We start from the raw sequence: 22,221 nt of genomic DNA, 5'->3' as shown, positions 1-22,221 counted from the left end.
AGAACTTTGAAAATAGTCCTTATTATTCAAATATTTATCAAACTTTCTTCTATATTCTCTAAAATTAATTGCATCTACTACCTGAAGGCAACCAGTTCCAAAGGCCGACCACCCTATTATGAAAATAAAACTGTCTTGGCTGGAAATGATTGCTACCCCAAAATTACACAATGTTTTTCCTAATTTAACCACTTTCATCATTAAATATAAAAATGACAAAGCATCAACACTATCAGTTCCTTTATGAAACATCTTAAACTGATCTTTTCAAAACCCCCATTTGTTCAAGTTCAGAGATTTTAACCTATCCTTGTACAAGTCTTTCCATCCCCAATATCATTCTAGTAACTTTCCACTGAAATATTTTCAACATTTCAGTTATTTCTTAAGGCAAGGAGCCTAGTACTTCAAATATGGTCTAACCAATGACATAATAACTTTTTTAAACACGTATTCAATATTTCTGTAAAATCCTATTTGCCCTGCTACTAGCAACAATACATTGTTTTGGTGACTTAAAGAGACTGATAAACCAATATACCAAGATCTTCTTCTTCCTTACTGCTGTTAGTTTATTCTAATCAAAATTGTACTCATAATTCCAATTGGAGTGTCCCACATGCTTTATCTTGCATTTATCATTATTGAAACTTCATCAACCATTTATCTCCCCAACTCACCAAATAATCCAAATCCTTATGTAAAGCAGTCACATCCTTACAACCAGCAACATCCACAACTTTAATGTTATCAGCAAACCTATTGAAACATTTTTTCATTTTTGTCATTGATGTTGTGCAAAAGAATAAAACAAGTACTTTACTCATGATGTTAACCCAGTTTGACTGAACTTCATCTATGACAACCCTCTTCTTTCTTCCATCTAGCCAGTTTTCTATCTAGTTAGCTAACCTGTCCCTCATAACTGACAGAGATAATGTTTTTAATAAGCCTTTTTAGGTAAAAACTTGTCAGAACTTTCTAGAACTCCAGATATGCTGACTCTACACCATTATATTTATCTACATAAGTAGTAATATGTTAGCTTTCTGGAAATTCTGAGAGACCAAATCCACACCCTTATCTTTATCTACATAAACAGTAATCTATTTAAAAATTCTAAACATAGGTAAGGCAGTATATTCCCCTAGTGAAACCACATTGTCTATCTGACAACATTTTAAATTTTGCAACATGATTTTGTAGAACATATTTTATTAGACATTTAAAAACTTTTCACATCACTGGTGTGAAATGAAAAAGCTGTAGTTACTGAGACACTTCTCATCACATCACTTAAAAAGAGGGATAAAAGTAACCAACTTCCAATTTTATAGCACCTGCCCACTATTCAATGAGTTAGGAAAAGTATTAGCAGTTGGCTCGCATGTCCAATTATTAACCTATTTCAAAATCTTTGGGTAAATATTATACTATTTGGCTAAAAATGTGCCACATTTTACGTAGATACACAAATTAAATTTGGAATTAGTCAGCATGCTTTCACCATTACATCTTTGATTACTTGAACTGATCCAATAAGTATTCAATGAAGATGATTAAAGTTGAGATGAGTACTAGGTGAAAATTCCAGGTGTTGTGCCCGTAACATTGACCACCTCAGGTAGAGATCATTTGTTTCATAGTAAGCATCAGAGTTCCTTTTACTGATGTTTCCAGTGATTTTCTATCTATTTATAACCCTAATGATTACACATTCTTTTCTTTTTGTCGTGCTTTGTTTTCCAGCAGTCACATTCTTCCTGATTGCTGTTGTAGAGCTTTTGTGTTTGTTGTGTAAATAAAGCTTTTACTAATGCCTTTTCTTTTCAGTAGGATTCAATGTTTTGCCAAATACTAAAGTAAAAAAACAAAAACAAAAAACTGTCACTGTTGTTCTGGATTAAATAGGATTTTTTCTGTTATGTCTAGATAAAAATGAGTTCTCGGGAGGCAATATTAACACTAGGAGATACCCATCTATCTAAGCTTCAGAAATTCAATCTCATTCCAAATAAAGTGGGGGATATTACTGTAGGTGTGAAAAAAAATCAGGAGAAACCACTTTACTGGTCTCTTCCTGACAAATTCTTGGGAGACAAGGTAAGAATGAACTTTTTGATGAGTTTAAATGTAGATCCATTGATTACTTTCTGGAAGATCTGTATGCACAGCTTGTTTAATTCCTTAAACTGTAGTAGCAGATGGTGACAGTGTCCAAAAACATTTGTGTCTCTTTGGCTGAAAACTAATCCAAACCATGTTATAATCTCCCCTTTTTAAATAAATCAGCATTTGCTTTATAAAGTACAATGATGATTATTAGGACGTTGTTAAAATAATTCTGGCAGAAATCACAAAAATTATGGATTTAAAAGTTTAATAATGTTTAGATATACTAGTAACTGATGATCAGATCTTAGAGATTTATTCTGTTAGCATTTGGAAAGCATCATGGTTTGTTATTCCATTCTGGATCAATACATATGTTTTTAATTTTCTTAGTGTTTAAAAATGCAAAGTAAATGAGGTAAGTAATCAATATTTTGCTAATTGGATGGATACTTGGTACCTTTTCTAACGAGATAGATGAGCAACACTTTAACAGTAAATTGTTGGTATCTTTGCTAATGTTATTTTATAAATAGTGATTCTATTGGTTGTGCAGAAGACTAACTCTATTGTTGTTTTGTAACTAGTTCATTTATTGGCTGTTATAATGTTCTGTTATTGCACTTACTATGAATTAATTTTAGTTCCTGAAGAGTAAAACAAATGTGAGGTATAGTTATATATATATATATATATATCTTATTTAACATTTTGTGCTTCATTTTTCATTAAATGTACTCTGTTTTTCTTTAGTATCATATGAAATTATTAAGAATTGGCATTCAGAAAGTTTCATGTTCAATAAGCAATAAAGTTTCAATGAATATTATATCATTATCAGGGTAACAAATGACATTTAAGTTTGTATTTTTCGTCAATTAATTTCTATGCTATTGTTTGGCTGTGCATCTTTCAAACATATGTATTAAGTAATTTTTCATGTAAACATAAACTGATCCTTGCAGGTGTTGGCTTACAATGGTGAACTTGTGTTTGAAATTGAAAGTCGAAGTCTGAGACGTTTCCCTGCTGCCATGCTAGATGAGCACCCTCTGGTGGTGTTACAAGGGAATGTTCGTCTTACTTTGAAGCACACTCCTCTTTTGTTAAACTTGTCTGGTCAACATACAGCTCGACTTCACGAGGTCAGTCATATTCTTGTCTGTTAAATTTAAGGCTTAAGCTGCACTTTATGAATGTATGTCAGTAAACTTATTATCACACTAGATTTTTATTCAGGTTTTAGTATTATACATTAGTTAACTTATTAATTTGAAAGTAGATTTTAAAAAAGCTAACTATCGATTTTTGTGTGTCATACTGGTACATCATCTTCTGAGTTTGGTCAGATTACATTTTATGATGTCTACAATACAATGTCTGTAGTTTCACATGAATTATAAACTCAAGTTTCCAATATTGGCAAGCTAGAATATAAAATAAGAACCTCCTACATTTTCTATTTGTTGAGATATAATATTTATTGAATTCACCATATTGGCTTCACCAAGCTCTTTCATCATTTGAGAAGACTTGTAAATCTATGCCTACTTTGTTATACCTATTAGTTTGTAAAAAACAGAAAGCTCTGCATTTCTATGGTATAATTTTGTTAGTTTTTCTAAGTTATTTATAAGAGGAGAGTTTGAAGTATTATGACAACTGCTATATTCGGAACATAAATTAGATTTTTTGAGACCCATATACAGCATACTTAGGATGCCTGGTAAATTACAATAGATTTATTTTATATTGGTATTTGAAAATGTGTGTATAAAGTCTACAGAAATGATTTTTCTACATTGACGTATGAATTTATACAAGGCTTTATAACGGGGATTATTGAACATGATTCACAAGTGCAAAAATTCACTTTATAACATCATAACTAGTAGAGATCAGTGATTTATGAATATATTTTACTTACTGCTATATATTTTATATAAATTCAAAAAATATATATTCTGTATTTTTCCAACATTTAATAAATTATGAAAAGAACATGCACTGTTCTGTATTCTTCTAACATTTAAATATTTATTTATAAATAGTAATAATATATATACATATGTAATATGTGGTAATCGAAACTTCACTGTGTGCTACATATTTATTGGTTACTGAGTAAATATGGTAAAATAGAAAACGAGATGTTCATAAATGCTTTTGCACCTACGTTACCACTAAATCCTGAATGCATGATTTTATTGGATCAGATACAACCATAGAGCTGTATAATAAATATTTTCTCTCACCTTTATGTGGTACTTTAGACAGTTTTTGTTGTAAATCCTTTACTGTTTAAACAAGCTGATAAATCCTACCCAACTGTGTTTTTAAAGCTGGGATTCAAAATAAATATGTCTGCTTATCAATCAACATTCAAATACCTAACAAGTTTATTGGATTGGGCTAGGCTTTCTACAAAGCCATGGCATATGTGATATATAATACTTTAGACAATTCTCATTGTAACCATTAAACTATTAAGGAATTAATAAATTCTAAATCATTGTGTTTTTAAAGGAAGGAAAGTGCTGGAAACTGTACTACAAAAGCTTGTTTAATATTGACAGAGTTCAAGTACTTAAAGTACGGTAACACCTAAACAGGAACAGTAATTTATTGGTTTATATTCAGCAGGTTTCTACTTCAGCTGCTAAAAGGAAAATAAATATGGGATATAGATAAGAAACATTAGTAGAAACTTTGGAGATTTAATTTTAGACTTTGTTGTCTGTATTGAAAAGGACAGACAGCACTATTCATTTTGTTTCTTCTAGTTTCTAAACCATCTACTAGCAATAAATTAACTATATAAAATAATTGTGAAAGGTGAGAAGTGTTAACTCTGACCACAACGACTTTGGTATTTGTGTTTAGAATTTGCATCTTACTAATTTTTACAAATGAAATAAAGAAAGCATTGTGAGAAACAATGTAAGATATTTATTATGAATGGTGTTAAGTTTTGCTAGTCAGGAAAATACTCTTTTAAATTAACTCAGATCCAGAGGTTTGTTATCTGATGAATTTCCTCTTCACCAACAGAAGGTAAAAGAACAAAGAATCCACCAATTAATATTATTCTAATACTTTTCTTTTTGGTTTTTAAACATGCATTGTTGAATGGAGATCATTAGTTTTACTTAAACTAAATACCAAAGATATTTTTTAATACTGTAGTTTATTTTAATAAAAAAGTAAATGATTGTTTGTATATTTGTTGTTGATCACAAAAGTAAACAATGTGCTGTTTGTGCTGCAAGTATCAAAACATAATTGTTGGCATCATAAGCACAGAGATTTAACATTGAGCTGTTGGGTGGCAAATAAATTATGTGAATTTTCATTAAAATTACATGATTAATGTTTGTTTTAAGTAAATTATTTTACTATGAATAAAATTTATCTCTTTTAGTCATGATAATTTAGGTAAAATGTATCGTGTGTATGTGCATATGTACATGACATTGACGGCTTAAATCAGTAAAGAAAACTATCAATTATTTAAGCAGTAATTCTCTATGAGTGCACATGTGTAATTATAGGTTCAGTGACATATGGCTGCCGGGACAATTCGGTGACAGCAGAATTGGCAATAGTAAATTATGTTGAAAGACATTATCAACTGGACAAGTCATCAAAAGATAACTAGTCGACAGCAGATTGTCAACAACTGTGTCACAAGATGGATTTGTTAGAACATTAATGTTTACTTAGAGGAGTGCATGAATGTATACATGTACATGAATCAGAGTTACAATGTATATGATTTAATTTTGTATTTTAAATAAATGAATACAAAGTATGATAATTTGATTGAGGTGAAACTAATTTGTGAAGTAATAAATTTATATAAATTAATATATTAAAAATTCCTCATCGCAAAAACTAAAAATGATGCAATAATGATTGATGCAGTAAAAAAGCTACAGTATTGCCAAACAGTTCATAATATTGTCACCAAATGGGCTTTCACTGAGTTGTCTGTTGACCAGTAATGTTGTCGAAGGATTGGGTTTCGCTGAATTGACTTTTCCCAGTTGACACTGAATTGTAATCATGTTATGGTTTTATTATATTATATTATTCTTGTTTTATATCTTTTACAATTTTACTCTAATTTTTAGTTTTTTAATGTTATTTTTAGAGCTGTGTATGAAATTCAATTTTTCTGTTTCTCACCAGACAAAAAAAACTTTAGTTTTCATTGATGTCTACTTTCCTTTTTATCAATAAAAAAAACACTTTAATTTATATATAGGATGAGTGGAAGCAGTTGGACAACCCTGACTTACCAGTTACTCGAACTATGATGATGGTTGTTCTTCAGAAACTTCAAGCTGTACTGATCAGAGCTACTGAGGGACCTGATGTTAAGTTAGCAAAGTAAGAAAGACCTAGTAGAATAATGATTATCGTTTAGTTAGCAAAGTAACAATGGCCTAGTAGAATAATGATTATCGTTAAGTTAGCAAAGTAAGAAAGACCTAGAAGAATAATGATTATCGTTAAGTTGGCAAAGTAAGAAAGACCTAGTAGAATAATGATTATTGTTTAGTTAGCAAAGTAAGAAAGACCTAGTAGAATAATGATTATTGTTTAGTTAGCAAAGTAAGAAAGACCTAGTAGAATAATGATTATCATTTGATGTATTTATTTACTTTTATAAAAACTGTTGGGTGCTTTTTTCTTTTTGTATAATTCTCAGAGTGTGAGTGGCATACATGTTTTGAGCCCAACAGGCAACTGAACTAATGTTATTCACAATAACAGGAAAAATTCATAGTTTTAAGAAATAAATTTAACTAAAGAACCCGATACTCTGTAACCTGAGTTTTTTCGAAAGATAAACCTTTCTTCTTCAGAGGCAGTTATTCAAAATTCTAATGCAATGTAATATGTTGTTGGAGATTCTGAAAGATTAGTCACTTGTGCTTTAAGAAGAAAATTAAAAAGAGCCAATTATTCTGGGATCACTTGATTTAATGGGAAAGTAAGGATAATCTAACACTGATGAAATAGGTTGGTTAATGTGCTCAGCTTGTTAATAAACTATTAATAGTTTGTAGCCTATTGCCACAAAACTTCTCATATTTTGGGACTAAGGGTGTAAGAGCAATGGTCAAATTTTACTATTTGTCCAGATAAGAGTAGCCCAAGAGTCTTGAAACTTAGGGACATTTATGTACTAGTAGTTCTTTGTGTAGGCTTACTTGGAAATTGTGAAACAAATCAAACACTGCTATTTACTTTGGTCTTGTAGAGCTATCTAGTTTTGATTTCAGGCTTTTCAAAAAGATCCTTATATGTAAAGAGTAAGTCATATCACATTATTATTTTATTACTTAGTCAATATAACATACATTAGATTGAAAGTGTTGTTTTTGTTTCAGCACAGATGAGACAAAATATGGTTTTCATTGGACGTTGTTGCTGCAGCATATGTTTAGCTCATAAGAGCTAGTGATATTAACTGAAATGTTGAACTACTCTCTTTTAAATTAAACATTAGTTATACAGAGTATTATTTTGAAGAACTACCACAATATATCAAAATAAGCTGTTGTGTATAATACTTATATAAAGCAGGTTTCATGTGTAACAAACTAGTTTCATAATAAAACATCAAACAAACCTAGTGCAAGGATGGTGAACCTTTTTGAGAGTGTGTGCCTAAATTGGGGTTAATCTTCTAAAAAATCCTCTTACGTGCCCATGGTAACTTTTAGCAGCAGATTATCATTTATTATTATTATTCTGAATTATTTTAAATGAAACAGCTTTAAGAGTTATATGTTATTAATAACTAGTAATTCACAAGAAGTAAAATTAATGAATTAGTAACAACAATAATGGACTTTTTTTAAGTAAAAACAATGAGTCCTCTTGTTTATTTACATTTATTCATTGTTTTACTATTAACAGAAAGCATTTTGTGAAGTGTTGGTTCATATTATGAACAAGAAAATAAGGAAAGAAAAATTAGTATATTTTACTCTTAGTGAGACTTTTGTTGCTGCACCAGTGATGACAGATATTTTAGATCAGACTTGTATTTGGTTGTTTGAGAGTTATGCATGCAGCAGTAGTTTCAGCAGCAAGTCTATTTCTACAGTTACACGTTACAAAGTTCATCACTGAAAATAATGACTCGTATAAATATATTGATGAAAATGCTGTTAATGCTACCATTGCAATATTTTTCAGACTGTCAAAAGTTTCAGGAATAGAGTTCCAGAACCTCATTTTTCGCAATTTTCTGTGTTATTTCAGTTACTAACTGATCTCTTTCAATATTTTATAGTTTTGCTCTTAGGTCGAGAAATTCTTGCCTCCAAATTGAGCTGCTTTGAAAATCAATCAGTTGCATCTTAAAATTATCCAATTCAGTTTACTGCAAAATTTACAAATTCAGTTTGTCTAACATTACACTGTCTGCATACTTTGTGAATTTTGCAGTTTTTTCAAATAATCTGAACTTGTTAAATTTTAATGAAAATTGTTCAAAAGTTGAATTAATGATGCTTGAAAATTGCATTTGCAAGTTCTGAATGTATATTTTTTCATGAATTTCAAGATCTCGTGTTTTTTTAGGTTTGGGAAATATTTAAACGTGACATTGTAAACTTCACATTTTGAAATTTTCAGTTTGACTTTAAAAGCTTTTATGCCATCAAACATAACATTAAGTATTTAGCCAGATCCCTGTAGTTTGGTGTTCAAGTCATTTAAATGTGAGGAGAAATCTGTAAAAAATCATCCATTTACAAATCCACACAATATTAGATAGTTGTTTATTTGTCAAAAACAGATGAATGTCATCAAACACTCAAGAAATCGTTTTAACTAAATAATGATGTGCACCCAGGATCTGCAAGGAATTCAAAATGTGTCATCTGATGTCACAAGTTATTGTAACTGCAAAGCTGGTGCCAAGAGGGCATGAGACATATCCTGTTAACATTTCTCACTGCTCTTGGGTTGGAAAAAATCTTTTGCTGCACCATTTGGCAATAATGATAATTATTATATATATATATATTTATTTATTTATTATGGGTCAGTGTTATGTATGGTTTAAATTATCAAGAGATGACACTGCATGCTTCATCCCAGCAAAATTGTTTTATGTACCATTTTGGGCACGTCTGTCACAGATTCACCATCACTGTTCTAGTGTATAAAAATCCTTCTTACATGAAAATGTCTCAAACTTTAACAGAGTAAATTTTAAGAAGTTAACTGAAAGAAAAAATAAAACTGGTGCTTGAGACAGTTGGTCTCTTCTTCTTCAAACTCTCTTTACTCTTGAGAGAGGCAGTTCTATCTGCAAAAATGGAAGGATTTCATTTTTTTATGCATCTTAACAAACAAATTTGATACAATTTTTAGAATATTTTTTTTCCACAAATGTAAAATTCTGCATATTTGGTACTTTATGAAATAAAAATTAAGTAAGCATATTCATTGGTATAAATATTATGTATCTCAGCATGTTAAACCTAACCTAACTGCTTCATCTAAAAAACATTATACATGAGAGTTCATATGAGAAGGTTTGTAATTTGTGTAAAATATTAAAAGTTTCTGCTTAGTTCTCTCTTTTTCAGTTACTGTTGGTTGACTAGAATAATTTACTTAAAGGTAAACAGTTTCCTTCTCTGAAACTTAGATTTGTTGTGTAACTCCTCATTTGAGTATAAATGTGATGTATAAATATATAGTTAGATAAACTAGAGGTAAATGTTTGAATGTATAAAATGTACCTTATGAGTTTTCACTTATGTTGAAATTCAGGCTGCCACAGTGGAATATCATGAGGTAGGCTGCATGTTTTCTGTAAATCAACTTGAAACATTAAGATTTGATTTAAATGTTTATATCCTTGTACACAAACAAAGTATACCTGTTTCTATAATGGTTTTTTAATATCCCATTGTGAAATGTGATCCTCAAACAATTTAAAAAAGATGGTGCTTTTCAAAAACTGAGAGAAGAAAACTTGAAAAGATCTTTTAGCAATACAGACCTCTTCCAGTTTTTCTTTCAAGTAGAGTGATTCTTTAATCATCTTTTCAAAAAGGTTTTATTATAGAATAATCTGCTTGTGGTTATTTCTGTTTTCAAAGAATTCTGAGAATTATACACAGTGTATGGTAAAAGTCTGAATATCTTGTCTTCAATTATTGACTGCGCAGTTAGTCTTGAGTGTTTTCACTATTCATTTAAGATCTGGTGACTTTCAAGTGAAGTTAGTTCTTCAAATTTAGCCCTTGTGGGCATGTTTTGTTGCAGGACATTTCACCTAAAGTTCTTCTGTTCCATGGCCATAGAAGCATGCAAGACCTGAAACTTTGGTGATTTGAAGAAGGGGTATCTGCAGTGCTGAAACACATTTTAAAATAAAGGGAACACATGATTACAGCAAGAAACTAGTTGACCACCTGTTACACACCATGTGTAATAGAGAAAGTTAAACAACTACTTACCAGAGTCAACATAAAAATATGGTCATACATTGCAGTTGGGATTTCCTTCTGTAAACAAAATAACCAACATAGTTTTAGATATAAAAGCGCTATTCTTCCAAATCACACAGCTGAATGGGAAAAAAAAACTCTGAATGTTGTATAATGCACAATATCTGATGTGTGTCAGTTGGAAGTGTACCATTATACTATAAACCTTATACATCTTTAAACAAATATTTGGGCAAATTACTATTATCCTGCTAACAGCACAATAACTTAGAAGCGATAAATAGCATTTATGAAAGTTTTTCCAAGCTATTTATGGTGGTTGTAGGTTACAGATATTATGATATATTAAGCATAGAAGAGTCAAGTTAAATCCCAAGATGAGCTCTACATACTATCACACTAATATGCTGTCATCATTATACCATAAGAAAGTTACCCATTGTTGTTTGGATTGAATGATGATATAATGTGGCTTCATAAAGAGAAACAATCATGTAGCATACCCATGTCAACATCTCAGTTCCTCCTTCACAAGAAGCAATTGCAGATGGGATTTTTGCCATTCCATTTGAAATCATCTCTGGTGGTGAATTTCTGTGTCTTTTAGACTTCAGAAGGGTTGTAAAGAGGAGGGGACAATATCCTTGTTGTGTTGCAAAAAAGCCACTTACAGTTGAAATTTCCCTGCATATCAGTAGTCCATAGTTAGAACTCTAACATAAAAATGACTTAGTGTTCCATAAATGAAGGGACTGTAAGTTCTAATTCTTGTATCATTATTGTACCATTACTGTAGATTATAAACACCATCTGTTTGATTGTTTTGTAGTTTCATATTTGTAGTATTAATAAATATGTATATCAAAATAACATAACATTATTTTATTACTTACTGATATCGGCCTGGCATGGCCAGGTGGGTTAAGGGGTTTGATTTGTAATCTGAGGGTTGTGGGTTTTAATCCCCATTACACCAAACATGCTCGCCCTTTTAGCCATAGGGTTGTTATATGTGATGGTCAATTCTACTATTCGTTGGTAAAAGAGTAGCCCAAAAGTTGGCAGTGGGTGGTGATGACTAACTGCCTTCCCTCTAGTCTTACACTGCTAAATTAGGGACAGTTAGGGCAGATAGCCCTTGTGTAGCTTTGCACAAAATTAAAAAAACAAACAATTACTTACTGAATATTCATATGCTCATTCTTGTTATAAGTTAACTATTAGAAGTATATATCTTATTCTACAAAACAAAAGTGTGTCTGTTCTGACCATTTTTGAGCTCTTATCTGTATGTATACATTTCCAGTTTAATTGATAACAAATAATTGCATTCCATGATGACAAGGAACCCACTTGAAGTAAAAATGTATTCTCATTACGGCTGGTATTGGTATTAAAACTTTAATTAAACTAAAGTGCAGCACAACATTTCAGCCTTCTTAGGTCATCTTCAGATTACAAAAATGATGTTAATCTGAGGATGACCTAAGAAGGCTGAAATGTCGTTTTGTACTTGTAAAGTTTTAATACCCATACCAGCCATCATGAGAATGAATAATTGAATTCTAGCTTTAATCAAACATGTAGATGTTTTTAATATTTATCTGGTCAATATTTATATTTGAGTCTTTGTTTGAATTTGATTAGAAATTAGCTTTGCCTAAACTTGTACAAGTTTTGTATAGAATCAAAGATAATGAATTTGGATCACAGTTAAATCTGGATGTCATTCTTTTCCCACTCCTTGTTACAAAAAAGCAAACAAAATTGTGAAGAGAACCAACATCCATAATATATGTAAATCAAAGCACTTCTGTAAGTCAAACTGGAACTACTTCATCATATTGGTGCTGAAGCTTGGTATGACATAAATATTACTAACTGATTAATAAAGGAAATAAACTATTAATTTAATTAATTATAATTTTATTTATTTTGTCATCTTTATGGAACTGTTGTGTAGGTTGAACAAGGTATCGATGCGAGTGGCTGCACCTTTATCTTCCCGACCAGCAACCCCTTATATTGCTGTTGGAGTGGAAGATTGTAGATGTCCACCACGATACACAGGTTATTCTTGTCAGGTAGTGTTGTCCACTTTACAGTGTCCTATGACTTTTTTGAAGTTTTGTTATCTTCACATACTTTTTATGTTTCTAGATTTAATTTGTCTTTATTTGGATTTATCCTAGTAATGTTAAAATTGGAAGATCTTTCTGATTTTTTTCTAATAGTTGCTGTTTGCATCTGTTTGGACCTATTTGTATAAGACATCATATTCCAGTAATTTAATTGCATGTTGTGAAAAATTGTTTGTGATAAATTAAAATATTTCTTTCAAGACGAATAAAACGTAGAATATTCAGTGACCAAAATTATGACAGACAAATTTTTAATACAATATATATATTTGTCATTAATCAGTATTTGACAATGGATTCTGCAGAATAGTAATTAACCTCATTACATATTTATCTCAAGAATGAAAGTTAAAAGTTAAAGCTGTCAGTGTTCTGTTATGCAAGGGACGATTTTTTAAGAAAAATGTGTTACCTATAGGATCCAGCTGATGGTTTCTACAGAAAGAGAAAACCTAACTTTCTTGACAGTAAGGATATTTTGGACTTGGTGGGTTGGGCTGAACCATGTGACTGTAATAACAAAACGCCTTACTGTGATAAAGAAACTGCAGTCTGTATTGTAAGTACTAGTTATTCAATACTGTACTAGCTTTATTATGAAGGTAATAAAAGTAGAATACTGGGTAGGGGTGAAATATGTATGGACTGCTCATGCCTTGTTCTTGAATGGGGTGATGTTTTGGTATCTGTGATTTTTGAACATTAAAAACTAAGAAACTGAAAGCAACCTTCATCACCAAAAGATGTGAACCACCTAAACCTAAAGCCAGGAGTTTATTAACATTTGGATATCCACTTCTCCTAAACTGCAACCATATTTGTGAAGTTACACAACACACAGTCACTTTCTTCAAACACCACTACTACACAGATGATATCATACACTAAAAGTAAAAGAAAAGTTAAATTCGCTAACAAGCCTGTGCATTGAAGAAGAATTCTGCATCGCATGAGACACAATGACTTGAAGAAAATGTTGGCACATAAGCCGAAGTTTTATCTCACTTAAAAAAAGAAAAAAGACAGGAGTCAGTCTGTTTGGAATTCCATCCCTACATGTCTCCTCTGCCCAAAATGACAATGAAATTATTAAATGAACTAGTCTGTATTTTATGAACTTTTCCTAAAGATATTATTAAACATAAATATATTTTTATAGAACTTTCATCCCAGCATTTAAAGAGAACTATTGAAAATTGTAATAAAACAATTAGATGAACTAGCCTCTATTTAAGACAATAGTTAGTGTGTGTGTAACTAGGCCTATAATTTTTGATAAACTTTTCCTGAACACTCTTAAATGTAATCTGTATTTTTATAGTAATTTTGACCACAACGTTTCAAGGGAACTATTTAAATTTTCATTTTTTAGAACTGCACAGGAAATACAATAGGTGCACACTGTGAACTCTGTGCACCTGGATACTATGGAGACCCTACAAAAGGCCTTTGTTATCCTTGTGCTTGTCCTTTGTCAACTAATAGGTTGGTATATGTTTAGTTATGCATCTTTAAAGATGGTTGTAGTGTTGAATTATTCTAGTGTATTGTACATAAGTTGTTTGAAAAGTAATTAAAATTATTCCCAGGTACATTCATTTTACAACAAAGCAGCTTCATATCATGGAAGTTCTTGTTGATCTAAAATGAGATCTGTGAATAAGTATCCTGTATTTGACTTTTAACTTGGACAAATTTTCATTGCAGGCAATATTAAGAATATCAAACTGTTATAATAATAATATGCCATTAAAGCTAATAACTTGTAATTATTATTTTCTATGTTTAACCCTTTTGAAACAGTCTTAGTATAAAATACCGAGTCTGTGTACACACTTGTGCTCATTAAGTATTTATGCTATAACCTTTAATACATTATTTATATCTTCACAAAATATGGTAGATTTTTTTTCATCAAAAATAAGATTTTTAATGAAGTATTTTTACCATATTTGTTTTTGAATATATCAAGTCTGTTTTGTTACTAGTCCAAGTGCAAAGTGATTTTCATGTTTTGATTAAAAATGCTATTATTTATCTCCAAAATTTCAAATTTCATTTGTATAAAATCTAAAACCTCTTAAATATATTACAAATGTCTTTTTTCTGTAATTTTTACATTTTATCTGATATTTTCTCTACCATAGCTCTTTATAAGGTTGGCCAATTTGACCAATCTTGTAACCACAAGAAAAATTGAAATAAATCTGAATTACTCTTTTCACTTTAGAAAGACGTCAAATTGTAACATGGCATTACCTTTTTCAATCCGAAATAACTTTAAATATGTAACAGTGTGAATCTATTTATAACTAATATTTATTGTCTTATTGCACTTTCATCTGTGTCTAACTACTGTTTGTGGTGTTATAATATGGGGCTCACGTTATGCTATCAAGTTACATCACTCGCAAGCTACTGCAAGCTGCTAGCATGTATGCCTTATGAAAATTGTTTATTAAAATATTATTTAATCTGATCTAACCTTGTCTAACTGAAAGAGTTTTTTATTTCTAGATTAGTAATTTTTATAATAATAAACAAAGAATAAACATAAAAACAGGAAATAACGCATTTACATGTACTTTTTTATTCTGTCAACTGTCAATAACACTTAACTCTACTTTTTATATACTAGGGGTAGTAGTGCATTAAATAATTTTTTATTCCAAAACATATTTCCATTGACAATATAGCTATTTCTCTATCTCCAGGAGTTACACTAATTGCTCATCTAAGTACTGAGATTGCTTGTTCCAGTCTTTTATACTCCACTCAAAAGCCTTAGAGAAGTAATTTGCAAATTTTTCCACTAACTTCAATGCTCCCTCTATCTAGGTACTGTATATAAGCATCTCATTTTTGATAATGTAATCACTCTTTTTCAACAAAGCATTTGGTACAGGTTTCTGCTAACAAGAGCGATATGATTATTTACTATTTACATTGTGATTATGAATGTAGTCGGCATTTCTGTGGTTATCATTTCATTTATATTTATAAATTACATAAACAAATTACCTTCTCAACAGTTATGAATCTCAGAGCTAGTGTTTCTGGTACAGAGGTCAACTAGAACTCTTCCGCTTCTGCTATCTTTGTTTTGTCAACAGCCAGGGTAGAGAGTTTCTCTCAGTTAAAGCTGACTGTGATATGATTTGTTGTGAAATGGAGACGTATATGCAGTTGATGGTGTTTCTCCAAGGGGTTCTCATGCAGCTTTTGCAAATAACCTGGGAATGACTGGTGATAATTTATACTTGCTTTTCAAAGGTTCTTTTATTACTAGGTCAGCCTCAACAGAAGATCATTTGGGTCAAGCACCTCCAGTCCCTTTTCTTCAGTTGGTTACTTGGGTTTGTGAAGTGTTGAGGTTTTTTTCCAATTGCATTTAACTCTGCTTCTTCCTTGTTAGCAGAAAGGATGGTAATCGACTACTTGTTTTTTTCTTATTCCTCCTCCTGATATTGCTGTTCCTGCTGGGAGAGTTACTGCTCAGTTATATGAAAAGATAGTTATATCTTGTTCCCGACATTTATTGAATCAGCACACTTTGTCTTATTACCACTAAGAGAAGACCTATTTAGGTTCTCAACAAATAGATTCCCTTTTGGATTGGTGGGGGGTCTAGATTGGAACCTGTGATACTTTAAACAGATTAGTTTTCTCACAATCATGTTATTTTTAGAACTGTCTTCAAGCATTTATCTTTAATCCAACTTTTGTATGAAGCCTACTGATGCTCCTCTCAGCTATTTGAGGATGAGTTATGGATATTGCTGACATCTACCTCAGTTAAATTATCATTTGTTTTTTTTTTTTGGTTTCCCAGTTTGTTTATTGTTTGGATTTAATGGGCAGAGACACTTTGTTAGAAAGGGTTTATTTACTGTCTTCTGCCCTCAGGGAGTTACAAGGAACTCCTTTTCTCCATCTCATATTATTATCTGCAACATTATCCTAACTTTGGTATTTGAGAAGGGTCTTGCTTTTTTTACAATATATAAGGCATCTTTGTTCACTAGTTTTAGATATTCTAACTATCAGAAGGTTTTTGAATCCCAGTTTTATCTGGTCTTCTAAAATCCTTTCATATTCTTTGGCCCATATGACCTTTTCAATTCCTAAATTGTGATTTTACAACTGTTGCACATGTGTTGCCTCAACCTTCTTTTCAGCCCTTAGCTTCATGTTCTTTGTTTCATTTTTCCCTTAAATTGTATTTTTTGTTATTGCTGGCCTATAGATGTTAATGGTCAGAGCTGATTGCAATTCATTTGCATAGGACTCTTTATAATTCCACATTTATTGTTCTTTACTGTGATGGATCTTTTCTTCTCAAAACTCTGGCAGTCAGGGAAGGCGAAAGATCCTTCTTGTCAATCCATTTATTAGCTATTTCTCACTTTTGTTACTGCTCCAATAATTGAACATTTGTAAGGGCTCTTAAGTGTCATGGCTCATAATAACTTATTTTGAGGTACTAGGAACTGATCGGTCATTCATTGGGATTCTTCTGTTTCCTGAAACTTATTTCCTATTACCATCACAAGGTGGCTTCACAAATTGATTTACGTGGCCTATAATGGATTATCTTTACAGGTAAGGAACCATTTGCATGTCACATTTCACCAGATTCATCATACTTCTGTGTCATTAGCCACCTGGTTGAATTTCCCTCTGCAAGATATTGTGTGGACTGGTATGTGTTCTACTTCTAATACTTTTCTGTCTCATCACTTATATGATCTGGCAGTTTCCTCTGCTGAGGAACCCAAACATCTTTTACACTCCCAGACTCAACTAGTGGAGACTGGAGTCCTTACCATCCTTAGTATCCAGCTGCTGAGGTTGAGTATAGAGGCTTTTTCTTCAGAGTATTTGAACATCTTCTTCCACTTTTGGAGAAGAGGGCAAAGTTGAGGACCCTCCTATTCAGGTCCCTGGATGTTTTTCCAAGATCTCAGTAGGAATGGTACCAGTTTCTATGGGAGCCTACTTGTAATTCTGGTTCAGATTTTACAGTAAGCTATCTGTTTGGGGACTGCATGGTTCTTCTCTTTGATTATTGCTTGTTTCTTATATTGTTCATAGATTGTAGTCCACTATCTCCTTGTAGTTCCAAATGTGAAGTTGTTCCATCCTAGGTCCTTTGTTGAGCACAGGTTCCACATCCTCTCCATAATTCCAGAGACAGGCAAAATACTCTTTGTCTGCTCGGTAGAGGTGTAAGGATGAATGTTCATAATTCCATACCGGATGAGACCTGTTCCTATGGTTGAGTATGACACATATGATTCTGTCATTCTGAACTTAGGCTGTCTGGTTGGAGCTGACCTATACTGATGATTACTCATATCCTATCCCACTTTTGATATAGGAACCAAGTTCCAGGTGAATAGCATACCTGTTATGGATGTGGTGTGGTTCCTCCATTCTTGTACCATTTTTCAATCTTGGTACACTCCTGTTCTCATATAGACACTTTCTGATGCAACAAGAACTACTACAAATTCATCCACACTAACTGATATATTTCCCATAGGAATTAAGGTTGTACTAAAAGAGAAACTGATAGTTTTCTGTTCAGAAATCAATGTAATATAACATGTCTTTTGATAAATGAAGACTTTGGCTTTCTTTTGGTTACAAATAATACAGTATTAAATATTAAATGAGAGAACTGTTAATAATCCTGGAAGAGAAGATGTGACAAGTGAGTTTAACAAGAGGGGTCTGATTTTCTGTTTGATCGGTTTGTAACAAACAAGATTATTAAATATTAAATGAGAGAACTGTTAATAATCCTGAAAGAGAAGATGTGACAAGTGAGTTTAACAAGAGGGGTCTGATTTTCTGTTTGATCGGTTTGTAACAAACAAGATTATTAAATATTAAATGAGAGAACTGTTAATAATCCTGGAAGAGAAGATGTGACAAGTGAGTTTAACAAGAGGGGCCTGATTTTCTGTTTGATCGGTTTGTAACAAACAAGATTATTAAATATTAAATGAGAGAACTGTTAATAATCCTGGAAGAGAAGATGTGACAAGTGAGTTTAACAAGAGGGGCCTGATTTTCTGTTTGATCGGTTTGTAACAAACAAGATTATTAAATATTAAATGAGAGAACTGTTAATAATCCTGAAAGAGAAGATGTGACAAGTGAGTTTAACAAGAGGGTCTGATTTTCTGTTTGATCGGTTTGTAACAAACAAGATTATTAAATATTAAATGAGAGAACTGTTAATAATCCTGAAAGAGAAGATGTGACAAGTGAGTTTAACAAGAGGGTCTGATTTTCTGTTTGATCGGTTTGTAACAAACAAGATTATTAAATATTAAATGAGAGAACTGTTAATAATCCTGAAAGAGAAGATGTGACAAGTGAGTTTAACAAGAGGGGTCTGATTTTCTGTTTGATCGGTTTGTAACAAACAAGATTATTAAATATTAAATGAGAGAACTGTTAATAATCCTGGAAGAGAAGATGTGACAAGTGAGTTTAACAAGAGGGGCCTGATTTTCTGTTTGATCGGTTTGTAACAAACAAGATTATTAAATATTAAATGAGAGAACTGTTAATAATCCTGAAAGAGAAGATGTGACAAGTGAGTTTAACAAGAGGGGTCTGATTTTCTGTTTGATCGGTTTGTAACAAACAAGATTATTAAATATTAAATGAGAGAACTGTTAATAATCCTGGAAGAGAAGATGTGACAAGTGAGTTTAACAAGAGGGTCTGATTTTCTGTTTGATCGGTTTGTAACAAACAAGATTATTAAATATTAAATGAGAGAACTGTTAATAATCCTGGAAGAGAAGATGTGACAAGTGAGTTTAACAAGAGGGGTCTGATTTTCTGTTTGATCGGTTTGTAACAAACAAGATTATTAAATATTAAATGAGAGAACTGTTAATAATCCTGGAAGAGAAGATGTGACAAGTGAGTTTAACAAGAGGGGTCTGATTTTCTGTTTGATCGGTTTGTAACAAACAAGATTGAAGGCTGTAAAAATTGTTTTGTTTGAGTGATAATGATTTGATATTTGAGTAATTTATATTAAATTGTTCTTCTTGGAGGGTTGATAAATGAATCAGGGAATAGGGAATGTCTAGAGAGAAAATGTCACATCTATCACATTAGTGGAAATTCAGGATATTTTTTTATATTGCTTTATAAAAATTAAGAATTTAAAACTTGTATACTATTAAAATGTAGATTATTACCTATTATTTTATGCTGAATTAATTGGTGTAACATAAATAAATAAGTACTTTAATTAAATTTTGAATCTAAGTCACAAAACCTTCATGACAAGCACATTAAAGGATGTCTGTGCAGAGAGGGCTAAGGGCAGCATGTGTTATAGCCCATAATGCTGATTGACTGTATATTTAGTACTCTTCATTAAAGACAGGTATATGAATATATTATGCGACTTAGTTCCTGGCCCAGAATGGCCAGGTGGACAAGGCACTTGGCTAGTAATCCAAGGGTTGCAGGTTTGAATCCCCATCACACCAAACATACTCACCCTTTCAGCCATGGGGGCATTATAATGTAACGGTCAATCCCACTATTTATTGGTTAAAGAGTAGCCCAAGAGTTGGCAGTGGGTGGTGATGACTAGCTGTCTTTCCTCTGCTCTTACACTGCTAAATTATGGACGGCTATGGCAGATAGCCCTTACGTAGCTTTATGCAAAATTCTAAAACAAACAAACTTAGTTCCTGTTAAGGTGTTTTGTCTTTATAATGTTTAATTATAATCTGAACTATGAATGTGGTGTTCATTGGAAATTAGCTTTTTAGGCTGTTATAAATTTGAAAAAAAAAAAAATGCTTCTTGAAGTGAAAAAGAACAGTTTTAAATTCAGACACGTGTATGGCTTTTCATTCTGAAGTGTGTTAATATTTGTAGTTCTTGACACATTCAGTATTTATTAACTGCTTATAAAAAGCTGAAACCATGGTTATCTCAAATATATTTGTAACAAAGTGTCAGAAGTAGCACTTGTATATTTGATATTTGGTAGGATATATATCATATTACATTTAGAGTTTATGAGTATAAGACTCAAAATGTGTACATAAAGAACCTAACCTTGGTTGTTAACAGACTTCTTTTCCAAGAAGCTATTTGTAAATTTTTTGTTTTAAAAACATCTATAGATTATAATTAAAGTTTTAGTTACCTGATCAGTTATGTATCTAGTATTCATCTTTTTGTTATATATCAACCCTACATATGGTTATTATTATTATTAACAAGTATTTGAATAACCTTTAAAATAACCAAATCCAACTGACATAAAATACTACAACACAGTGCAATAAAGAATTATATTCCAAGCTGCCATATTTTTTGTAGCCATCAAAAATAAATTTTATTTATTTGTAATTGTAGTTTTACTGTTGTATATTGTTTCCAGCAAAATATTTCTTTTTTTAACATTATTGATTTTTAGATTACTTGGATTATAGTACCTAAACTTTTTTAGATACATGGTGTATGATACTGAATGTAGCAAAACTAAACCGATAAAAATATACACTGTCTTAGTTAGAGTATTTTACAATGAAAGAGCTAATGTTGTTTGTATACCTCTATTATCTCTGATACAAAATCATGAGGTAAATTCAAGCGTTATCTTCAGAAGTCAAGTCCAATGTATATGTTGTAGAAGAGACTGAAAGGAATGTGAGTAAACAGTATGGGACCTAAGAATAAATAGCTTATGAGGTTGGTTGTTGTCATAGACAATTTTCACAACTTGAAAGAATCGAGAACAAATTTTATATAGTAAGATAAACAGATAATTTGGTACACATACATTGCCAGCATATTAATATAAAAGACATGTCCTTTCACCTTGCTGATTATACTAATACATGCTTTTGTTTTGTTTTTCCTGTTTAGTTTTAGTGATACCTGTAGGGCAGATGGAAATAACTATGTTTGTACCAATTGTCAAAAGGTTATACAGGTAGACTCTGTGGAAGGTAAGCTTTGATGTTTATTTTATTAATTTCTGTTAAATGTTGTCTTTTCTTTTTGATATGATTAGCATAATAGAAAGTTAGATATAAATGATTTACTGCATTTGATTTTTGGATCTGAAGTTTAGTCTTATTTTGTGATTATGTTTTATTGAGAAGTCTTATAGGTTTAATTGTAGTTAGTGTCTATCTTAATCCTTCAATCTTTATGTTTGTATTTTAGGTAAACTCAACACGAGAACATATACTAATTGTTTTTCCACTTCATTACTGTTTTATTTCTAGGTGTGATGATGGTTATTATGGAAATCCTGCTGTACAAGGTGGTACTTGTAAACCTTGCAACTGTAATTCTTATGGATCTCAGAGTAGAATATGCAACAAGTCAACAGGACAATGTCTGTGTGTACCAGGAATCACTGGCCGTGATTGTACCATTTGTCAACCTCGATATATTTTAACAGAAGTTGGCTGCAAATG

The 22,221-nt window shown here is 31.5% G+C and overlaps 1 protein-coding gene across 1 annotated transcript in view; it reads left to right on the top strand.

The window, feature by feature from the left end:
* The window catches only part of LOC143236422 (laminin subunit alpha-1-like), a 144,926-nt gene that overhangs the window by 72,518 nt on the left and 50,187 nt on the right, over positions 1-22,221 (top strand). The window contains 9 exon segments of the mRNA XM_076474685.1: positions 1,933-2,103; positions 3,078-3,257; positions 6,380-6,504; positions 12,562-12,682; positions 13,158-13,298; positions 14,112-14,224; positions 21,662-21,714; positions 21,717-21,744; positions 22,027-22,220. Of these exon segments, the coding sequence (XP_076330800.1) occupies positions 1,933-2,103; positions 3,078-3,257; positions 6,380-6,504; positions 12,562-12,682; positions 13,158-13,298; positions 14,112-14,224; positions 21,662-21,714; positions 21,717-21,744; positions 22,027-22,220 (1,126 nt within the window).

The sequence above is a fragment of the Tachypleus tridentatus genome, chromosome 13 (assembly GCF_004210375.1).
Source record: "Tachypleus tridentatus isolate NWPU-2018 chromosome 13, ASM421037v1, whole genome shotgun sequence".
Taxonomy (NCBI): Eukaryota; Metazoa; Arthropoda; class Merostomata; order Xiphosura; family Limulidae; genus Tachypleus; species Tachypleus tridentatus.
This window is presented reverse-complemented; position numbering and strand designations above follow the sequence as displayed.